We start from the raw sequence: 20,806 nt of genomic DNA, 5'->3' as shown, positions 1-20,806 counted from the left end.
CCCCCGCAGATTAAATCAGATCTGATCACTGTTGTCAGTTGAGAGGAAACATGTGAGACAAATTCTGATAGCAAATCCATTGCACTTCTTCTCAGATTAATGTGGTGCAATGGAAGCTGCAGAAACAGCAGATGTATTGAATATGTGGTCACAGCATTGGCAATAGTGATATTTTTTATCCTTATTTAGTCCTTAATATACACACGAATGTGTGGTTGGTCCTGCGGTTCTCTGGTACAGTACACATCTTTTCTAACAGCCAAACATGATGAGGCAAATTAATGTCCTTTGTCTGTGCTTCAGAAGAGGCCGCATTTTGAAGATGTGTGCATTAATTAAAAATCAGAGAATATCAGAATCTACAAAACAAACACAGTCTTTGCTTTCGTATTCATCTCTGTCGGTTCCTCTGCTCTCTCTTCGCAGTTTACTTGTTTCTTTTCATCCATTATTAATTGCAACACGGGCCTCTGTTCGGGCGCTGCACATTATCCCGGATGTAAACACGGGATCCTTTGCATCAGTCGGATAAAAGGAAACACGGGATTTTACACAAACAGGAGAAATACAAACGACAAATGAATTCACCAACCACACATGCGCTATCATTTTTGTATAAATACTTTAATTCACGATAAGATACAAACAGTTAAATTTGTTCAGAGTTGGAATGACCATGAAGAGTCAACTATGAGGGAGAAAGTCACCAGTAGGTGGCGATAGAACATTACATTATTTGCACTCTTTGTTTTGAATGGCTCCTTCTTTTCGAATTCTGACACCCATGGAGAAATCTGTTGGTTGGTGAGAAGATGCTGTGCGCTCCATTTCCCCGGCTAATTTTTTTATGGTCCCAATTGTGTGGTTATCATCATTTGCCACCAGTACAGTGCTGTGACCAAGAAAATAAAACCACACAGAGCCCTGGGTACATTATTTCTGAAGATGCTGTTTGAGGTTTTGATTTTTGGTTGATGTTAGATACGGCAAAGTTCACAATGTCAAAGGGCGCTTTTACGTTGTCGGTCACCGGACATCCGTTTGTGTTTACTGCTGGGAGTAGAAGAAGTAGTAAATCTGGTCCTCTATTATGCCAGAGTAGGTGCCCGCAATTTTGGTAGCATCAGTGTAAAGATTTCTGTAGGCAACACAGAAAGAGAAGAGATTGAATGTTAACTCACACTTTGCTTTTGTTTCATATATATACTGCATTAAGGAATCTGCATTAACAATCTCTTACTTTGCCTTCTCCTCCAGCTTCAGGCCCCTGATGTTTTCCAGGTATTCGCTGGCAGTGTTGACGGTTCCCTGGTAGATGGACTTGACTTTTTCTGTTAACCTGGCCAGAGTCCCCTGCTCCTCGTCGGTCTGCCTCGTCACACGGAAGCTTTCAGCACCTGAGAGAGAGAGAAAAAAAAAATACAAACGGTCAGATAAGTCATCTGGGAAACCAAAATGTGTTTTTGTTGTTGTTGTTGTTGTTTTCCTTCACTGATTTATTCTGTTCTGAATTCAGTTTCATCACCCCAGAATACACTTACTGAGAGCGAGGAGTGCAACAAGCAGGGTAACGACCAGGAGCTTCTTCATGCTGACAGTTGTAATCTGTGAGGAGAGAAAACAAAATTACATTTTTTTTAGGGCTTACCTTTTTTTATCCACTAGGGTGAGACGTTGCCACACGTCCCCCGCCCCCTCACATGGCGTGATAGATTTGTTTGAGCAATCCGCTCTGATCTTTCTACTCCTCTACCATGAGGACAAATCAAATTCTTGACTTTTAGTTCCACTACGGATGCAGCACATGTCAGAAAACTCTCTTAACTCTCCTTAAGTAGCATTTCAAGACGTTTACGCCCTCTCCCATTCTGCAAATAAGGGGTCGAAGTGTCAGTACTCACTCTATTCCTCTGCAGAAATCACGCTGATGAAGAAAACAAAGTAAGAGGCCCCGTTCGCCCGGCCCATTTATATAGGAGAGTAAGTGCGTTGACTTGTCGCTCCCAGAGCCAAAGTGCACCCAGTGTGGGAGATAAACCCGCACTGTTGTCTGTTTTTTTTTTCGTGGGAGCGTGTGTCACATTGTGTTCTGATAAAACATGACAATGATGACTGAAGCATCAAAGGGGGCTCCACAAACGCCACCAGGAGCCCATGTGAAACGAATCTGATTTGATCTGGTATGCAGATTGGCTGAAAATGTGATCAACTTTTTTTTGTCCCAATTGATTACTTTAGTAGTTCATTAATGTAGCACACTCGTTCACCTTGCCCAGTCCAAAACCTCTGGTGGTGATGCTTTCATGGCGCATTACAACAGTCCTAAGTCCCATTCCAGTGGGCCTGAGTCCAGAGTGTGTTGAACACGTCATCCAGGCTAATTCAGGTTATGAAATATTTAGGCCAGCTAGATTAGATTTATCGCGCCACTGTTACAAGACAGCTCCTTTTATGGAAGTAATTTGATTTTCTCATTAAACTGGGTGCCAAAGTGAAGATAATTAGAATTTTTTCTGTTGTTGACATGCACTAAATATATTAGTAATAAGTAGGGATGGGACGATACCACTTTTTCGTGCCCGATCCGATACCAATCCTTCCACTTTGAGTATCTGCCTATACCGATACGATACTAATCTGAAAAAATCTTTTCCCCGCTCGTAAAAATAAAATATTAATAATGCATTGTTCAGGATGCACTCTGCTTAACCTACCCATCTCAACTGTGAAACAAATAATCAACTCCCATCAAGGAAGACATGCATAGCGCCAACTTGACTGAGTTATGGAATACTGCTGTCTTATTTCTCACCGAACTTTTGGCAGAATTTTTTATGGTCAGCACCATTCAAACAAGCAAAAAACAAATTGAACTGTAAACTCTTAATTAAATGATAGAAAATTAACATAAAAAAATGATGCCGAAATTATGTTCAAGACTTAGTAGATACATAAATATGCATTTCTTTGGTATGTTTACTGTAATGTATCAGATCGGATTTTATTACTTATTTCTTCCGATATCTGATGCAGTCATTTTGGCCAATATTGCCCCGATACATGTCCCGATCATATCGGATCAGGACATCCCTAGTAATAAGTAATAACAATATGTGTTTTATATCCATTCGAAAGTCAATATACAAACATCTTGATTTTTTCATTTCTTTTTTTTTGTTTGTAAAATTTTCAACTGTCAGCCCCAAGGTTGTGGTTGTATATTGACGATAAATATGTGTCATAAAATGTACTTATCAACTCCAAAAAGTACATTTCATGAATGTTACAGTCCAATTCTGATGTTTTTATGTGTGTTGTCTAAAAGGCCCTTCTAGAAAAAAGCATTGGAAATTAGCAGTTGCTACACATTCTGTGATGCATTGTGTTACGTCCTTGCTGTGAAATTCTCTATCCATTGTATCTTTGCCTGTCAACTAAACATTTTATATTCATGGCAGAGCATAAAAAGTGAAATCTTAACATATAAAACATGTAGTTTATGAAAGCCTTACATCTCTTTTTCTATGACTTAAGAAAATACTCTCTAAAAAAATCTATTCAGAAGAAGTTTATGAATCTCCCAGTTACCTGCATCGTTCACCGGGACAAGTTTAGTTTTCATCTTGTGTGTTTTTTTGATGAGTAATTTTCTGTGAAAATGCCAACATGTTTCCCAAGAGTCCAGAGTAAACATCCCGGCCAATCATGTTATCCAGTCCTCGCATGTCATGTTGCCTGTGACCCGAGAACTCGGGTCAGTCTGAGGACAGCTGTGGGCAGCGGCAGGAATCCAACAGTCAGAGAGCTCGATTGAATCCAGATGATTCAGCGCTGTGATGACTTTTTGCTTAGTTATTGCAGTGGCCGAGAGCGGTCGTTAAACAATGCAATGCCAAAGTCAACGCTGACAGCCGCAATGAGACAATATTTAATCAGCTCGGTTTTCTTTGTGATGTGAATATTTTTATTGCACAGTAGCGTTTTTTGCATCTTCAATCGAACTGAAAAGTTACAATTAACAGAATGTATGAAATGAGGCAGATATTTTGAAAAAAATTGCCCCTGCTGCTGCTTTTGCACAACATTTAAAATGAACCCTGAGCTGCCCGCAACAAGCATTTGTTAACACTAAATATAAGAAATGCTTCGTTGAGTTGTGTTTAAGTGAGATTACTGGGACAACACGAGAAGCCAAGCTGCATTCGGCACCTTCACTCCGTATGATACTTCATGTGTGTGTTGTTGTTGTTGTTGCTTTTTTGCTTTGGTCAGTGAGACACATCAGTGACTATATGACATGGTTAGGTTCTGTTCAGAGCAAAGATGAAAAGTATTCTTCAGCTTCACGTCGTATCATGTGCAAAAACACTCAGTTCCATTTGTATCAATTTGGGAGCCGATCTTTGAAAAAACTGTCGTAATTTGTCATGTTTAAGTCAGTTGTGTAGCAACAAATTAATGTGGAGTTTTTGATGCTTAACTGAAATGTATGATATATATATATATATATATATATATATATATATATATATATATATATATATATATATATATATATATATATATATATATATATATAGTATAATGCATACCTACATAAAAAAATCCCCCGTTATGGGACGAAAAAAGGAATATCTTATCTTATATCAAATAACAAAATGATTAGGAGCTAGAACAAATTACCCTTCAGTTCTTTTTATTGAACACATTCACGCATATACATACACAATCACACACAGAGTTTGGTTAGTGTATCAAACACAAAATACTGTACATGCACAATTTGCAATAGGTGGTGTTGACATGTTTGCCATGTTTTTTCACTCTGCGCAATTGGGCAAAGAAGTTGATTGGAAAAGAGGCAAAGGATTTTTTTCTTCCATTTGCATTGTGCATTGCTTTTCTTAGCCTAAACTGGTGTAGTTTCTATGATCTATCATCTATTACAGGTTGCTGACAGGTGGCTTGTTCTATTTGGTCTCCTTTACTCAGCGGGCAAAACCATGTTCAGGTACACCTTGATGTTGTCGATGGCATCGCTCAGGTAGTCGCCAACGTAGGGACGCATGTAATGCTCGTACAGGCCCAGTGTTGATTGACGGGCCTTGTCCACCAGGGGACCTGCCTCCTCTCCCAGGCCACTGCACAAAACAGGGAAGACATTCCATCAGTAAAAACACAACTGCTCAGTGCCTGGAGAACCTTTATGGTGTTACATATTAAGACAAAATAGTAAAATATCAATTTATAATAGAACCATTTTGGTTGAAGTGGACACTTCTCCCCCCCCCCTTCTATTTCCCTGAAACTAACAATGAAACATGCACATTGCCTTCACAGGAGGGATGTTCTCAGTGAACACTTACGTGGCAACCTTGACGACGGCTTGGAACTCGGGCTTGGCCTGCAGATCCTCCATGTAGGTCTTGGCAGTCTGTCCACGCTCGCTTTCACCAATTTTCTCCACCAAAGGAGCAACGGCCAACTGGAGCTTGCTGTAGGCTGTCAGCAGCCTCTTGAAGAACACTGCTTTCATTGAGTCATACTTCTCAACAAGTTCCTGTGATGGTGTGGGAACCTCACACAGGCTCATGGAGACTGGAATGAAATAAGAATGGTAAGATTGTTATATTAGAACCAATCCTATAAAAGCAGATTCAAATAAGGAAGGGCTGAATGGGTTAATTCATTGCAATGCTTGGAAAGATTTTTTTTCCTCATCTGTGGGTTTGTGTGTGAGTGTGCCTTTAAGGCAAAAAAAAGCTGCTTTGAATTTCTTGGTTGCTTGATGATTATTTCCCAATTTATGTTAATTCAACCAGTATTCATTGTGTAAAATGCTGTCTGCTTTGCAGCTCAGGGTCATTTAAAAAGCAGTTTTTATCTTGCATGACATCCACAGACAAAGCAGGGCAGAAGAGTCGTGCAACAATGTCCATTAAGTTATTGCAACAAATGCATAGAGTAAAAACACAAGCAACAAAGCATTTACATTCACACAGATGCCCTCAAATGGCTCTCGTTTTAATAGTTGTTGTTTTTTTGTCCAGCTTGAGTTAAAAATCAAATTCATACACTACAGTTATTCAGATTGCATTGCAATGTTGTCTTACCCTGCAGAGCGAGGATCAGTGCCAAGGCATATTTTGCATTCATATCTGAAACGAAAAGAGAATTGAATTGAACTCTCCATCTGGTGAATCAACATTATTTTCCATATTTGACGTTTTAACCTTACATGAGGATAATCATGTTGGTAAAGCTGCAGAATGTGAAAAAAAAACCCCAACACATATTCAAAAAATAGATCTGCTCAGGAGTAGTTTGAGAAGAGAAGTTGCTGCTGCGGTAATGAAGCGTGCTTACCTGCTGTTGTGTTTGGATGTACAGGTCCAAGAAGTGACAGTCCTCTCTGAAAGTGAGTTGTCTGTAACTCGGAACTCACATCTGGACAGGATGATATAGGGGGGTGAACGCAAACAAACGTCATCTGATGAGCATACACACACCTACACACACACACGCACGCACACGCACGCACGCACACACACACACACACACACACGCACACGCACACACCGGTTCACCTTAACAAAGTCCAGTGTACATGATATTCCCTTAAAATGCTGTATGTGGAAATATGACTTGGTGGTTACGCAATGTTCCTCAAATGTACGTTTATCTGTATTCATATGGCAATGCACTCCGGGACCTCCCGACACTGCACAAGTCGAGCGGCTGCAAAATGTGAGTGTGGTGTCTCTACGGGCAAAAGAAAATATAAACTTTTGAAGCAGCTCATGCATTGTAACCTGCTGTAACAAAAACAAAAATATAATGTTGATTATATTACTCTGCACTCTCGGCAGTCGATCAGATTCACTTTCATAACGTCAGCTCGGGGACAACGGTCAGATGGTCAACAGGTCAATCAACCAGGACCTGTCTAGACACATAGCGCTGAACCCAGAGCAGTGCATGCTGGGATTTCTGCCTTCACCTTTCACCTTTTTTCACCATTAGACTGACTGCACTTGTTTCTCCCCCTCTGTGGCTCTTTTTTTTAAACTTTTTGTCTCACTCTTCCTTTTTCTATTTGCCCCAATTCTCGGTTTTAAAACGTAGCAGCCGCAGCTACGATAGAAGGGATTAATGAATCATCTGAATCGATAAGAGTGGACTGCACGTAACTGTTCTCTGTCTTTACAAGGAAATGGCCTTTACCTCTCTCTGCCTTGTTTGCAGGACAAATCTGGGCCCACATGCTAAAGGTTACCAGAGCTGCATGTCAAGTTTTATGATGAACTTGTTTGATCTGACACGACAGTGAAAACCTTGAGGCATGATCTGTTCAACGTCGAACGGTCAAAAAATTGCAGATGAGACGTGTGACAAGAGTGTTACTTTATTTTCAGCTTTTCTTTAGTTTTGATCAGTGGCATTAGTTGCTTTAATCATCATGTATTCGTCAAGGGTGGTCTGGATCTTCTCCCACGCAGAGCTTTTGACATCAGACGCCCATTGGGCGTAGCTGCTGGTCAGCGGCTGGATGTATTCGTCATGGTACATGCTAGCCAACATGAGTACCCCTCCAACCAATTCATTGACTTTTTCTTGTGCTTCCCTGTGTGACAAAGAAGCACACAAATGAGTAACAAGTTACATATAACGTGCACGCACAAACACAGCGATATGTGCGCAAACAGACATATTTTAGCAATTCTGAAAACCAGCAATCATTAACAGGGAGGTCCAGCTTGCTTCAAGAGTTCTGTCGAGGTGAAGGCTATTCAGAAAATACCTGGCCTTCTTGGCCAGCATCTGCAGCATTCCAGGAGAGTCCGCTGGTTCGGGGGCGAGTGTTTCGGCCAAAACTGGCCCGCACACTGCAGACGAGAATGCACTGATGAAACTGGAAGAAAGCTCAGAATCAAAGGAACTTAGACTGAAAATGAGAAGGGCGGCTTACCTTGCATTAGGCAGATCAGGCCGAAAACAAACACTTTTGTATGCATCTGTCACAAAGACAAGATTCAGTCATCAGAATATTAACACTGTTAACACGGTGGATTTGCAGTTCAAGTTGCAAAAGTCATGAATACCAACACGCTTTATCTTAAAGAGTATTATTTTCTCCTCTCGACGATTATCAGAATATTAAGATTTCAGAACAAACGTGAGATTCATTAACATCCAACGTAGGAGAAGGAGAGATAATGTGGCTTTTACCTTTTCCTCTGAAATGGTCAACAGAAGTTTAAAGGAGTGGTATCAAGCCATTTTATTTGTATTAGGTGACCGCAGCGGCGTCTACATTGGTCACGGCCAGATGACCGTTGTTGTGTTCTTTTTTTTGGTTTCAACACACCCTTTTATTGACAAAAAAACCAACCTGAGAGACACCAAGGAAACCACTCTTTGACTAAAATGTTACAAGCAAACACAAAGTACGCTATGATCTACTTTTTCTTGTCCTCTTGTTGTTGCTGACTGTTACTTTGTTATCATATATATACACATATATATATATATATATATATATATATATATATATATATATATATATATATCATACAGTAAAGGGTATCTGTGATGAAAGGGTATCAAACTTTGAGATTGCTTTTAGCAATGAAAAATTCTCTATAAATGAAATGTATTATTATTATTATTATTATTTATTATATATATTTAATTTTTTTTAAATGTAAACACTAACTCAGAAAATGCAGAGATGAGTGGACTAATCAGCTTTTAACAAGATTAGGTTTGTAAGATTTTAAACACAACTTTAATTTGATCTTCATTGGTGGGTTCCATCCATTGCTGATACCGTTTTCTGTTTTTTGCAGTGTTAATGTTTGAAACCAAGTAAGTTTTTTTTACACCTCGCGGACTCTGAAATCTTGATATCCTTTCAAGATCAACATGAACCGAGTTCAAAAAACTCTCCAAAAGCCCATTGGTCCAGATAGCTCAGCCCATTTGGAGGATGCTGATATGTGCACAGGCCAGTCAAAGTCTCTGTTCTCGCTGGAGAGATATCGGCTTTAGTGAAGACAGAAGGGGGGGTCAAATAGATAAACATTTTCAGCCAAGCAAAGCAGTTCTGTGGGCATAGTCCGCCACAAAAAAAAAATCTATGTAATCTTTTCAAATATTAGGCTCTGTGCTGACAGCGTTCTGTTCTGAATGTGAACAACTCAACACTGATGTTGAGATCAGAGTTTGTAACTTGGTTGCATTTACACACCAGATCTCACAGCTGTCTAAACACATGGGATCTACTTTTTTATTTTGTTTGTGCGTCCAGATTTTGAACATCTGATCTGTGCTCAGTGAGTGAATGAGTGTGTGTGTGTGTGTTCTGTGTGTGTGTGTGTGTGTGTGTGTGTGTGTGTGTGTGTATGTGTGTGCCACGACTACAGCCCCCCATTAAGCATCAGAATAGTCATATTTCTTATGACATACACTCAGTTGCCACTTTATTAGGTACCACCCAGCGAATAGACCTGCAATAAATCATCCCTTTATGATGATTCAGGATTTATTTATTTTTTCATGGTGTTGCCAAGGTGTGGATTCACATTTATGGTCACTGCAGTGGATTCAATGCATCGCATTATAGAGGCCTCATTGATTTTTTTTTTGATTTTTTATATTTTTTATTGGTGCAACGACATCGGTGAAGGTTTAAAGTCAGCACAAATCACTGTTTTTCCTTTTTTCCCCATCCATCCACCCGTCCACCCCCCTCCCAAATGCCCACCAACTCACCCCATGGAAACACAAATACAAAAAGTAAAATAAAGCAAATAAAAAACCAAACAGAAATATGAGGCCTCATTGACATGAAATACACCAGAAAAAAACTTTAAGAAGAAGGAACTACAGTTTATAGAGCGTATATTCATTTAGTTTAAATGTAAAGTTTGTTATAAACCTATATTTAAATCAAGTAGTTTTAAGTAATATGCTTTTCTTACAATATGTCTGTGTTAAAGGCTACAGGATAGTGTATTCAGTAAGTTTGCATATACTGTATAAGCTTAAAAAAAATTATCTTCAGTCTTCATTTATGAACTTTGTGGAGGCTTCAACCAGGATTAGTTGCAGAAAAGACATCTTTCAATTTAGGGTCAAGTTGCGCTTTTTTGGGGTTCAGCCACATCAGGAAGGAGATTTTCCTTCAAATACACCAGTGTGTCCAGTGTATCTTCTTCTCAATGAAACAGCTGACGGGACACGCTGAGTGGTCCGACCGAGAAGAACCGGTTCACTCTCCTTGACATCTTCTTCTAATCAAAGTGAAAGTGATTTTTAGATGATTTCAGCTGGTGCGATATAATCGTAATCTGCGCTGCGTGTGACCTCTATCTCTTGTGTTCTCTTCATGAGAGCAGATTTCAGTGAACTGGGACAACTGATGGATTATTAACCCAGCATAAACAGTGACTTTAGCCCAGGAGTTGTGAAATGCCTGAAAAGCAGCCATGTTGGCGCTTGCCCTTTGGCACCCCAGAAACAAACTATCTATTACCTTTTAGATACTGCTGGCAATTCTTCAATTAGGTGATAGGCTTTAGTGGCCATTCATTAAACCTGGTATGGACCAATTATTTGGTCAAAGTGCTATGATTGACACAGTTTCATAATCCAAACATCTGGACCGTCCGCATATTTTCACAGTATTGATGAGTTTTAGAACAAGCCAGTTAATATATTGTCTAACGCTCCTCTTCTGAAAGGGGTGCACACATTGATCTCTTATTGATATGGATATTTAAACAACTGGATTATTATATACAGCCACATTATGATTGTGTTTTTAAGCCTTTAAGAAGAATTGCATGCATAACGCCCAGACAACACAAGGATGGAAAATACATTAATATGACACTATCATGAGATGGTGTACAAGTAGGCCGCCGGTTTTCAGTCATTTGGTGACACCAAGCTGACACCACGAGCATTTATTTGTGTGTGAAGCCAAAATCTTGTCTATCCTGTTAATATTCTGACTTTTTGTGGTTTTATTGGTCTATCAGTCTTGTAGATATTGATCTGTTGAATAAGCGTTCAGTGCAAGAAAATTCTACACAAATAACCTTCATTTAATTTTAAATGTTCAATTCCAATTTTTGATTTTACTTTTGATTTTTGAAATAAATCGGTAATTGAGTTCATCCCACACAAAAAATAAATAGATACATTTGTGTTTCTGCTTCACATTGAACTGAAGCAAATGTATATAACTTTATTTGTTAAATTGTAGTATATCTGAAATAGTCCCCCCCCCCCCCCCCCCCCCCCAATTGTTATGAGTAATCAACCAAATTGAATGGCCCTGTAATGAACTTACATATGGTCCTGAAGGTAATTAATATGCAGTCATGGATTTTTATTTATTTACAACAAATGGAGGCCAAACTGTTTATAGACCAGAAATGTTCATTTATTCATCTCAAACATCAATAACAGACTTGTCCACTCATTGTATTTGTCATCATTACATAGTACAATTGTCTTATTTTCTTTACATGATAAATATTGATGCTAGCACAGAATTTTTTTGTATATATATATATATATATATGTATAACATTGTATTTGTATTTGCTGTCTTGCTGCACTTTTCGCGTAGCTTTACACGTAACCATTAAGTCTGGTGAGCGGAACGGCTGAGGTGTTGGTGGTTGCAGGCTGCAGACGCCTAATTCTCTGTCTGAAAACTTTCCTTCATTTTGCTGAACTTCTCCACGAACCAGTTTCTAAGGAGGAGAGGAGGAGGGGGGGGGGAGACATGTTAGTCAACGTGTGCACGTGAATATTTGCGTGAAATGTGCGTACTCCTCGTGGATGCGTGCGCCTACTTGGTGTTGACTGCGAATTCGCTGGTCTGGAGGTCGTCGAAGTGGGTCTTGGCCTTCTCAACTAAGCCCTGGCTAATGTCAGTCACCCGCTGACCAAACGTGGCCAACTTCTCCGACATGGTTTCCTCCTGAGCGTCTGCAGGGACAGAAGCATACCAAGTCACAAGGCATTGGAGGAAGAAAAAAAGGGCACACAAAAAAAGCCGCATATCGCGGGAAGAGTTCAAATGACGCTGGACATACCTGCGCATGCGACTGACGCCAGCATCAGCACGGCAGCTGCGAGGTACAGTCTCATATTGGCTGCGAGTTTATCTGAGGACCGAGGAACAGAGACAGGTTGCTTTTAGTTTGTGGCGCACACGTGGAGCAATATGCTTTATTTGTCTTGAAAACGTGCGCCCTTGCGCGTCAGCACCACGGAGAGGGGACAGCTCCCTTTACGCACCGTCCTCCGTTAAAAAACACACTTGTTAACATCTACAATTCTCATTTACAGCAACATGCGATTCGATTATATGAAGAGATAAGTCACGTGAGTCCTTGAGGTGTCTGCGTCAGCATCCCGTCGTCGGTCAAAGGAACAGAGACCCCAAACTTTTCAGTTCTAGCTGCGATGCAAATGAAATGCTAAACGTACCTGTTTTCCGTCTCGGGGGGAGAAATAAATCGAGTGTGTTCGAGATCCAAAGTGTGTTCCTTTTTATAAGCCTGCTCGGTTCCAAGTGGGGGGGGGGGGGGGGGGGGGGGGGGGTGACGCAAAGCACTTTAGATTTTAAGTCAACGTGTACACGTGGTAACCTTGACGTGCCACTGCCCCCTTATTGATCAGCACCACTGTCACTGCATTAAAAGATAAGTCACCTTCTCTATGTAAGTCTAGTTTCATGCTGCAAGATTACACACACTCTCTGTTGCACGGATCTAGAAAAAGCACAATCGGTGTACTGACACACATTCACAAAGAAAAGGGGGCAAATAAAGAGGAATAGATGGTTGAATTAAATATCAGAAATGTGCCCTCAGTGCACATTTAGAGCAACAGTTTAAAAAGAAACAGATCCCAGCTTGACGATGCTGTAATGACATCAAGGATAACGCTTTTTTATTTTTTTTGAAGAGATCAGAGTTGAGCCCTCAGAAACAATGGTGTCAGTAGATAAGGTGAGATGTGATCTAGAAGGAACATAGTTCAGAGCTGACGGCGTCATTACCAACAGACCTCAGCTATGTTGGCCAAGCATCGGCTCTGTGTCGCGCAGCCAGACATTACATATATTGATAATAGGTTATCAAGTTTTTGAGGTCAAGCAATTGGACTTGAGCCGTGAGTCTCACAACTCTATTTAATTTCCGAAAGCTTGACCGTAATGAAAATACAGGCGTGTGAACAAGTAGATTACATTTTTATCCCTTCCACGCCCCTTTTGGCAGAAAATATTTAATTCTTGGCCTATTGCATTCTGTTCCATTTTGTATTCTGATCATTTATTTAAGTAAAAAAAAAAAAAAGCAATACTAAACTTAGAAACTCATGATCTCAATTATTTTGTGTTTTAAATAAAAGTGCAGAAATATTAGTAACAAAAAAGGGGGAGAGTGACAATATAAAATGCAAATGTTTTTCTTGTGTGTGTGTGTGGGGGGGGTTGTTAAAATTGTCCCTCTATTACATTTTTTATGTTATATATTAATTTCCAATTCTTTTGACAAATTTGTGTGAATATTAACCCTGACATTGCAAAACCTATATTTCTCATTATGCTCGAGGTCACTGAGAGTTTGCAGACTGAAAGCTTTACTGCAGAGGCCAATTCTGTTCTGGTGTATTTTTCCATTTACTTTACTTTCAATGGCATTGCCTCATTTGATGTCTGTCTCTTCTAGACCTTCCCTTTTTCTTAACAAGGAAGTAAATCAGACAAATCCAAATGTGGCCCAACTTGCAGGTTAGCATGCGACAGAAAACAGTACAGTGGATGAACTGTAGTTGCCCCTCATTACAACTGCGACCAAAGTTAGAGCCGGGAAGTCTGTCTCTGATTGTTTCAAGGCTAAAGACTACTTGACACATCTGTTTTTCGCACCGGGAAGTCAGCAAAAGGCCACATGCACATTTGTTGCAGGCCAGTTCACATAAAAGGTGTTATTGCTGTGTTGAAAAGCCTCAAATTGCACCAAATAAGCTTGCACATGCCTCAACTCTCACACAACACCCCCGAAAGACCTAATCTCCATTACTTTTGTCAAGGAAGTGGCCGGTGGGTTTATGTATGAGCTTGTGCTTGCGTGCATACAATCTCCTCTTGAATAATTGTAGGAGGCACAGGGCGTGAAAGTGCATGTCTTGTGTGCTCCCAATTTGCAATAACAAGCTTACTAAAAGGCTGTTTTTGTGTTTGGCCAGGGCGCCCTGCGGTGACTGGTGTTGTGTGCCAGCTCTGAATGGGAGGGAGAGGATGGAGAAAAGAGAGGGGGTTGTGACAGGGGGTAAAATCTCCGCAGGGTTTTTTTTGGAGGGGTTACTAGCAGTCATCGGCTTGCGAGCACCTGACAATTTGCTGGGATTGTTGTTGCAAGGCAGTGCTCAGATTTCAGACACCCCATAAGAACAGACGGAGCAGAAGTGCTGAATTGGCAGGACGTTTTTACCATCCGCGTCTGGTCCGAGCAACAATGGACAGTGAAATTAAGCAGTTTCACTTGTCTGAGTTTCAAAAATAAACACTTCAACTTCCTGAAAGGAGTGATATCATAGGGGACAAACACCTAGTCATCATGTTAGTCATGATTTCCCTTCACATGCAATGCCCTTTAACACAGATAGAAGTGGTAAACATGTTTGTGACGACTCCATAAAATAGTTTGGTAGAGAAAAAGAATTGTCCATATAGTCTTCAACTACATATAACTCTCTTCCTTTGTACAATTATAAACCATAAAAGAATAAAACATATTTTTGTCTTTATTTCCGATGTGCACAGTAGAAAGCAATTACAAACCCTGCAATACTTTATGCCCCATGTGCAAGTATTTTTACTGCTGCTCTGTATAGAGTATTTATATTTTATATTGAAGGAAAATCTTATCTTAACAAATGATGTGACATAGAAAGGGGAATTGCAAGAAATACCTACTGGACAATACAGTTAAGAATATGTCTTGTGCCCCTTTAGTCCACTAAGACCAAGCTTTTCAAAATCACAATCAAATCATCTCATTCAATCGCACCATACCAGTTCTAGATATAAATGTGTTTCCCCCCTGTGTTTAAAATCAACGTGTTCTGCTTTTGATGCTCACGGAGATTGTGTGTCTTTATTAAAGCGGCTCTGATGTATTTTGCGTCGTCTTCCAAAAAAGAAAACACAGCTGCATCTTCATGCAGCTCGGATTTAGGTGGCGGGGTCATGGAAGAGGAGCGGAGATGAACGAGGGACAAACGGTGTCCTCTGCTGGCCTCCGCTCCTCACTTCAAAGGAAGGGTCCTGCTGAGTTTGATGAGCGTGGCTTTGATTGCAAGAGTGATTTACCTTAGAACAATCACGACCATATATTCCCCTGAGGCGGGTACAGATGTTTTGCAAGTCCTAATCCTGAATTTACATCCTTTCTTTTCTTGCATCCTGCATTTATTTAGGCACCGAAATCACTAATGTGATTATGTTTCTGCTGGGGTATATACATACTGTTTTTTGTAAATTCAGCCCTTGCCCATAGTTTTATACTGTTTTATTTTTTATCATTGATGCATGCCTTATAACTTGACCCAAGCCGAGATCAAGATGGAAATGGTGTAATCATTCAAATGATTCAATCTCGGGCACAGAATGTTCCCAAATGCCTGCTGGCATCTGGGAGCAGATCTTAACAAGTTTGGACTGGAAAAAATAGAAATCCTTGGAGTGGGGGTGGGGGGTTGCATGAGGAGAGAACATGGAGAAAGGGATATGTCGGGGCAGAGTACAGGTACAGAGACGACGTCAAATAAAATCACTTGTGTTGGAACATTAAAGTTAAGGAGACAGTTCTGCAAAGGAGTATAAGTGTGCCTCTATGTTCAGGTCAGGAGTTAGGTAAAAAAAACACAAGTGCACTTGGTGGCCAATAGATTCCCATAAATGCCCTTATATAATAGGGGGCGTAGCCTTATGCACAACTGCCAAACAGAACAACATGAGAGCTGAATTTACAACATCGCATCATTAAGCCGTTTTAAGTTTAGTAGAAGTTGCCTTGGGCCAATAAACGTTTGGTGAGAGCCTATAAGTTTAAGACACTTATCATTATTATATGAGGTCTAGAGGCTAAATGCACAATAGACAAGATCAGAGAAACAAACAAGTGGAGACAGAACATCTTTTCTAGGTTCTTTATTCACTCGGCACTGTTCTGCACACTACGGCCACAGGCCGTGTGCAGACAGTGAGCAGCATGGTGGGCGCATGACATGTGAAACATTGGGGACACTGTATACTCGGACTGGAGGACGGGTAGGCATATTCCACATTCACTCACTGATTGTCATATATGCATCAGGTCGTTTTACATGCCACGTGTCTGTGAGCCATGACAACAAGTAATGGCTCTAGAAACAAATGACACATTTCTGCCTGTGCCCCGATCGTTTGATCATCGTATTTCAGTGCATTTATTGAAATGAAAGACACTTGTGCATGTTTGGTTTGTTTTTGGGATGATACAGGCAGGATTTTCTTCCTCAAACTCAGCAGTTATTTTTACAAACAGAATGCAGGCAACACAATGCAAAATGTAGGAGTCGGGATGGGGTGGGGGGGTTGACGGCTAGAAGAGTTAAGCCAAAGAAAAGCAAAGCATGTTACAAATAATTGTCTGTTTGTGCACAAAAGGCTGCTATTAACTGTGGTGCTTGTGTTCAGGGAGAAATGGAGTGGATAGGAGAAGGAGAGAGGGTGAGCATGCAGAAGAAAGAACCCAGGCAGACGTTTATCTGCTGGCCGTTCTCTCAAAGATGCACCTCATCCTCCCTCCTTCCTCTCGTCAACCTCCTGAACACTGGAACACCCGGAATGCCGATATCATCAGTAACTCTTTAACTACCCCCTTTTGTTGGACTTAAAGAAATCATGGTTTACACATTTTCTCCTTCTACCACCAACCACCTTCAACCCTTAAAAAAACCCTCAGTCTCTTTTTAGGCAGAGGCGGTCTCCTTGACCTTGTCCATGATGTTCCCAACCTGCTCTTGGATCTGGGTGGCATAGGGGGAGAACAACTCTCTCAGCTCATCGATCTTGCCCTCGAGGGAGGTGAAAAGCTCCTTAGCGGTGGCCTCCAGCTGGGTCCTGGCGCCCTCAGCCTGGGTCTCCAACTGCAGGCCCAGACCCTCAGCCAGATTCTGCACCATGGTAGAGATGTCATTCAGCTTCTTGGTGGCAGAGTCACTGGCCTGCTGGACGTAGGGCTGAACATGCTCGCTCACGGTGTCCAGGTTCTGGGAGGTTCGGGACTGGAGCTCACCCAGATAAGTGGCCACGGTGCTGGTGGTGAAGAGGAAGGGAGAGGTTTAGATTTTCTTTTTGACAAGAACAGGACCATTATTTCAATCTGAAAGCCCACAATTCCACTTACTTGCGGATCTCCTCGGTGTCCTTGTTCAGGCGCTTCTTCAGCTTGTTGGAGTAGGTGGTGACGCGGCCGCGGACGTCGTCGGTGTTCTGCTCCACCATGGTCTTGAGCTCGCCCAGGTACTGTGTGCTGCGCTCCTTGGCATCCACCATGTCTTTCTGCAGTTTGTTAGCCAGAAGCTGCAGGTCCTGAGTCAGCTGACCAGTGGACATCTCAGCATAGGGACTAATCTTGGTCTGGAGGTCATTTCTGTAGGCAGACAGCTCTGACATGGTATCGGTGATCAGAGTGCTGGAAACAGAAGAGCGGGGTGGTTATTACGAGAACACCGAGTGAGGAGTGTAAGCATAATGCAAAGGTAAGTGGTTGGTTGGGATAAGAAGGGAACGACATAGATCTGGAAAACACAGGACCATTTGGAAGCAGACTCTATATAAAGTATCTAGGGACTAATCACTGCCTACTGAACATGAGAATGCAAAGGTTAAACGGGTCAAGTTAACTTACTCTAGCTCCCTGCTGAGCTGAGAGGCCTTGAGGTTCTCCAGGACTCCATCGGCTTTGCCGTTCAGCTCGGAGATGTGCTGCCAGAAACGCTCCACGGTGTCCTCCCAGGGTTTTGGGGTGGCGTCAGCCTGGCGCACAACGCGGGCATTGCAGCCTACGATGGGCACATGTAGGAAAGCAATGCATGAACACCACACATCCCACGAAAGAACACGCAGTCGGTCGAACCCCTAAACTAGCAGAACACTCACCGGTGACGACTGCCAAAGCGAGGATCAGAGCTACGGCCTGCATGGTTGTTGGTTGGACAGATACACCTGTGGCGTGAAGCAGCGCAAGATTAGACGTGAGATGCAGTGGACTTTTCACAAGAGAGAAAACTTGAGTGTTTAACCTTGACAGCGATCGAAGCAATAAATGTTAACAATTTTTTTTTATGAAGTAATGAGCAGCTATTAAATAAGAGGGATGTTGCGTCCGCCTGCTGCGCGCTCCTGTCACTCACCTGAGAGGTTGAGCTTCCTCCGTGCTCCCCGCCCGGTGACTGAGGGCTTTTATAGGGGCCCGGGAGGCTGCTGCGCTCGTCGCGGGGGGAGGGAGGCGCAGGGGAGCGAGTGCCTGCGCGTTCACGCGGTGGCGGTGACGGTGATTCGTCCGCACACTAATCCTGTTTCCCCCCTGCACGCAGCGTGCCGCCGACGCCGCGTCCGAAGTTCTCGCCGGTTCGCTTCGATTGCGCAACCGGGCTGCCACAAGAAGACACGGGGGTCAAAGTTTCACGTCCAGTGTCGTGATGAAAGATTGGCATGCTTATTTTGTTCTTGTTGTTTTTTTTTTTTTGTTCCGATTTAATTCACGCGGGTTGATTATCGTTCAACGACAATGAACTTTACGCACCGAGTCTTTTCTGCCCGAGGTAGAAAGTTTGCTCGAAGAAACTCTTGGCGCATTATTCAGACCAAATAATGAGAAGAAACCGAATTCGCATGCAAGTAAAAGTTCCACATTCCACATCATATATATAGATATAAAGCATACATTACAGTATGTGCAGCCAAGTGTATGATGCAGCAGAAAATCCCTAATGCAATATCATTATACTTTATATTATATTGTGGGATGTCTATTAACATGTGGATAAACAGAATTTGTTTGGTATTTTGCTTGTCAGACATGGTGAGCTTTTAAAGCACGGTGGCCCCATTCAAAACAAACTATATCCAACAAAAGTATCACAGATCTGGCCATATCAATGATTTTATTCTAACAAGTCAAATTTCTTGGGGTTTTATTTGTTTCAGGTGTTTGTTTTTTACTTATATGTATGCTATTGTGTCAATTTTGTTTGTGATCTTGAAAATATTTTTTTATTTTCTTTTATTCATAGTAATATACTTTTTCTGCCTCTGATTTGTTGCTGCCTCTTGTTTGGCTTTGGATTTAACCGACCACATGCAGCTTCATTCACGGATTTTCTCAGTTGTTATCACCTTGTGAACTCATCTGAATATAAATCCTCCTGGCACCAGGATGCAATATAAGCCGTCTCACAAGCATTTCAGTTCATCACATATGCATATCAGTTTAATGGCTCTGCCACTGCTGACCGTTGACACCCCATAACTCCTGGCAGACAAAAAACCCCCAACACACAAGGCACTTTTGCATTACAATCCCATCCCAAACTCCCCTAGTTCAAATAGTGAATTTAGCTCATGTGATATTTCTGTATTCCTATCATATCCCCCAATTTGCTCAATGTCCTTATAATGTTCTTGCTGCACTGTGACATTGCACGAAGTACAGCAATAAATTACCAGCAAGTACATGAAGTATAATCAAAGTGTCAGCACTACACAAAGGGCATGTTCAGGCTTGGGTATACACTTGGGGGCAACAAGACCACTGTTAGGAGAGGGATTATGGGTAAAATAGAAAAAATGAACTAAGAGAGAACAGGAACTCTTGTATAACAGTGGACAAAAGATGTCGATTACACAGGAGCTATATGGAGAAAAAGACGATACATCCATTTTTATGTTGTAAGGAATAGGAAAGTTATACCCCCCCCCAAAAAAAACCAACAGGATTTTGCAATTAGCACAGGAAAGGGGAAGTTTGATGCCGAAAGAAAGTGTTTTCTCCAACCTATCAAACAACAAGTTGCATATTTAACAGACATTTCACCATGTTATTGTCTTAGCCACTGTGACGCGGTTTTCATGGAAAATGAGGATACAAATTACTGCACAAAGGAAAAGTGTCACCCATGGTGTAACCAAAACAAGGAGGACAATAGCGTTCTCCCAGTTTATATCCCCAGTGATGGAAATGGCAGACGGTGGAACAGCCAAATTGACCAAAAAAAACTGGTTACAGAGAAACAAATGTTTTCTTTCTAGTAGACCAGAAGGTGACACAACCAGGCTACTTATTTATATTACCTGACATTTAACTCAAGGTGATTTGTTCAAATTGGGAATTTTCATGATTATTTTCTGCTTTGGTAAGTAGCCAGGCTGCTGGCAGCCTGGCTGCTTACAAGTCAAATTTCATTTTCTGGGGGCCAGAAAATGAATCAGGAGATGTTCATGCTTCTTTGTGGCGTTCACAGGAAAAGTACCTGCGTCCTCACCGGCGTCTTGCTACTGCAGCATTTATTACAACAGTGACCAAACAATAATAAAACCTGGAACCGCTATGGGGCACGAAAAGTTTTCTGCCTCTTTAACTTATTTCTAAGAGCCTGTTATAGACAAGTGATCAAGGAGTTGTGGCATGTTGTTGCACCACACAACAAGCAGCACTGACTTTAGCTG

General features: G+C 41.4%; 5 protein-coding genes across 6 annotated transcripts; all 5 read right to left on the bottom strand.

Moving 5' to 3' along the window:
* Positions 1-603: 603 nt before the first annotated feature.
* On the bottom strand, positions 604-3,733 carry apoc2 (apolipoprotein C-II). Of its 2 annotated transcripts, none has more exons than XM_035640569.2 (4): positions 3,589-3,733; positions 1,542-1,605; positions 1,241-1,397; positions 604-1,138 (listed from the first exon to the last, which is right to left on the bottom strand). In XM_035640569.2, exons 1-4 carry the CDS (start codon positions 3,592-3,594, stop codon positions 1,048-1,050), a joined length of 318 nt encoding a protein of 105 aa, XP_035496462.1. In that variant the 5' UTR covers positions 3,595-3,733; the 3' UTR covers positions 604-1,047. The 2 variants fall into 2 exon arrangements, with proteins under 2 accessions (XP_035496462.1, XP_035496472.1); XM_035640579.2 differs by lacking the exon at positions 3,589-3,733 and adding an exon at positions 1,902-1,998.
* A 946-nt stretch (positions 3,734-4,679) lies between these two features.
* Positions 4,680-6,515, bottom strand: apoa2 (apolipoprotein A-II). The gene is made up of 4 exons (XM_035634151.2): positions 6,367-6,515; positions 6,114-6,158; positions 5,367-5,598; positions 4,680-5,141 (listed from the first exon to the last, which is right to left on the bottom strand). The coding sequence occupies exons 1-4, from the start codon at positions 6,488-6,490 to the stop codon at positions 4,985-4,987; spliced, it is 558 nt and encodes a 185-aa protein (XP_035490044.1). The 5' UTR covers positions 6,491-6,515; the 3' UTR covers positions 4,680-4,984.
* Positions 6,516-7,389: 874 nt separating this feature from the next.
* apoc4 (apolipoprotein C-IV) lies at positions 7,390-8,345 on the bottom strand. The gene is made up of 4 exons (XM_035634165.2): positions 8,230-8,345; positions 7,970-8,015; positions 7,802-7,886; positions 7,390-7,624 (listed from the first exon to the last, which is right to left on the bottom strand). Exons 2-4 carry the CDS (start codon positions 8,013-8,015, stop codon positions 7,423-7,425), a joined length of 333 nt encoding a protein of 110 aa, XP_035490058.1. The 5' UTR covers positions 8,230-8,345; the 3' UTR covers positions 7,390-7,422.
* A 3,233-nt stretch (positions 8,346-11,578) lies between these two features.
* On the bottom strand, positions 11,579-12,592 carry apoc1 (apolipoprotein C-I). Its single transcript, XM_035634177.2, has 4 exons — positions 12,511-12,592; positions 12,114-12,185; positions 11,871-12,006; positions 11,579-11,768 (listed from the first exon to the last, which is right to left on the bottom strand). Exons 2-4 carry the CDS (start codon positions 12,166-12,168, stop codon positions 11,711-11,713), a joined length of 249 nt encoding a protein of 82 aa, XP_035490070.1. The 5' UTR covers positions 12,169-12,185; positions 12,511-12,592; the 3' UTR covers positions 11,579-11,710.
* A 3,636-nt stretch (positions 12,593-16,228) lies between these two features.
* On the bottom strand, positions 16,229-18,635 carry apoeb (apolipoprotein Eb). The gene is made up of 5 exons (XM_035632552.2): positions 18,493-18,635; positions 18,239-18,304; positions 17,988-18,141; positions 17,484-17,771; positions 16,229-17,392 (listed from the first exon to the last, which is right to left on the bottom strand). Exons 2-5 carry the CDS (start codon positions 18,279-18,281, stop codon positions 17,047-17,049), a joined length of 831 nt encoding a protein of 276 aa, XP_035488445.1. The 5' UTR covers positions 18,282-18,304; positions 18,493-18,635; the 3' UTR covers positions 16,229-17,046.
* Positions 18,636-20,806: the final 2,171 nt, after the last annotated feature.

This window comes from Scophthalmus maximus, chromosome 1 (genome assembly GCF_022379125.1).
Source record: "Scophthalmus maximus strain ysfricsl-2021 chromosome 1, ASM2237912v1, whole genome shotgun sequence".
Classification (NCBI taxonomy): Eukaryota; Metazoa; Chordata; class Actinopteri; order Pleuronectiformes; family Scophthalmidae; genus Scophthalmus; species Scophthalmus maximus.
Note: the sequence above shows the minus strand (reverse complement) of the source record. Positions and strands in the feature narration are given on the sequence as shown.

Bases quoted from the DNA above. Each gene is read 5' to 3' on its own strand.
- apoc2 (XM_035640569.2), bottom strand. The intron at 1,398-1,541 runs GTAAGTGTATTC...TCTCTCTCTCAG, and splicing joins TGTTGCACTCCTCGCTCTCA to GTGCTGAAAGCTTCCGTGTG. The intron at 1,139-1,240 runs GTAAGAGATTGT...TGTTGCCTACAG, and splicing joins AAGCTGGAGGAGAAGGCAAA to AAATCTTTACACTGATGCTA.
- apoa2 (XM_035634151.2), bottom strand. From the start codon at position 6,490: ATGACGTTTGTTTGCGTTCACCCCCCTATATCATCCTGTCCAGATGTG. The intron at 5,599-6,113 runs GTAAGACAACAT...ATTTCATTCCAG, and splicing joins ACTGATCCTCGCTCTGCAGG to TCTCCATGAGCCTGTGTGAG. The intron at 5,142-5,366 runs GTAAGTGTTCAC...TGTTTTGTGCAG, and splicing joins GCCGTCGTCAAGGTTGCCAC to TGGCCTGGGAGAGGAGGCAG.
- apoc4 (XM_035634165.2), bottom strand. From the start codon at position 8,015: ATGCATACAAAAGTGTTTGTTTTCGGCCTGATCTGCCTAATGCAAG. The intron at 7,887-7,969 runs GTAAGCCGCCCT...TCTCGTCTGCAG, and splicing joins CCTGATCTGCCTAATGCAAG to TGTGCGGGCCAGTTTTGGCC. The intron at 7,625-7,801 runs GTATTTTCTGAA...TTTGTCACACAG, and splicing joins ATGCTGGCCAAGAAGGCCAG to GGAAGCACAAGAAAAAGTCA.
- apoc1 (XM_035634177.2), bottom strand. From the start codon at position 12,168: ATGAGACTGTACCTCGCAGCTGCCGTGCTGATGCTGGCGTCAGTCGCA. The intron at 12,007-12,113 runs GTATGTCCAGCG...CTGTCCCTGCAG, and splicing joins GGCGTCAGTCGCATGCGCAG to ACGCTCAGGAGGAAACCATG. The intron at 11,769-11,870 runs GTAGGCGCACGC...TCTCCTCCTTAG, and splicing joins GAATTCGCAGTCAACACCAA to AAACTGGTTCGTGGAGAAGT.
- apoeb (XM_035632552.2), bottom strand. From the start codon at position 18,281: ATGCAGGCCGTAGCTCTGATCCTCGCTTTGGCAGTCGTCACCG. The intron at 18,142-18,238 runs GTGAGTGTTCTG...TGCCCATCGTAG, and splicing joins CGCTTTGGCAGTCGTCACCG to GCTGCAATGCCCGCGTTGTG. The intron at 17,393-17,483 runs GTAAGTGGAATT...CTTCACCACCAG, and splicing joins GACACCGAGGAGATCCGCAA to CACCGTGGCCACTTATCTGG.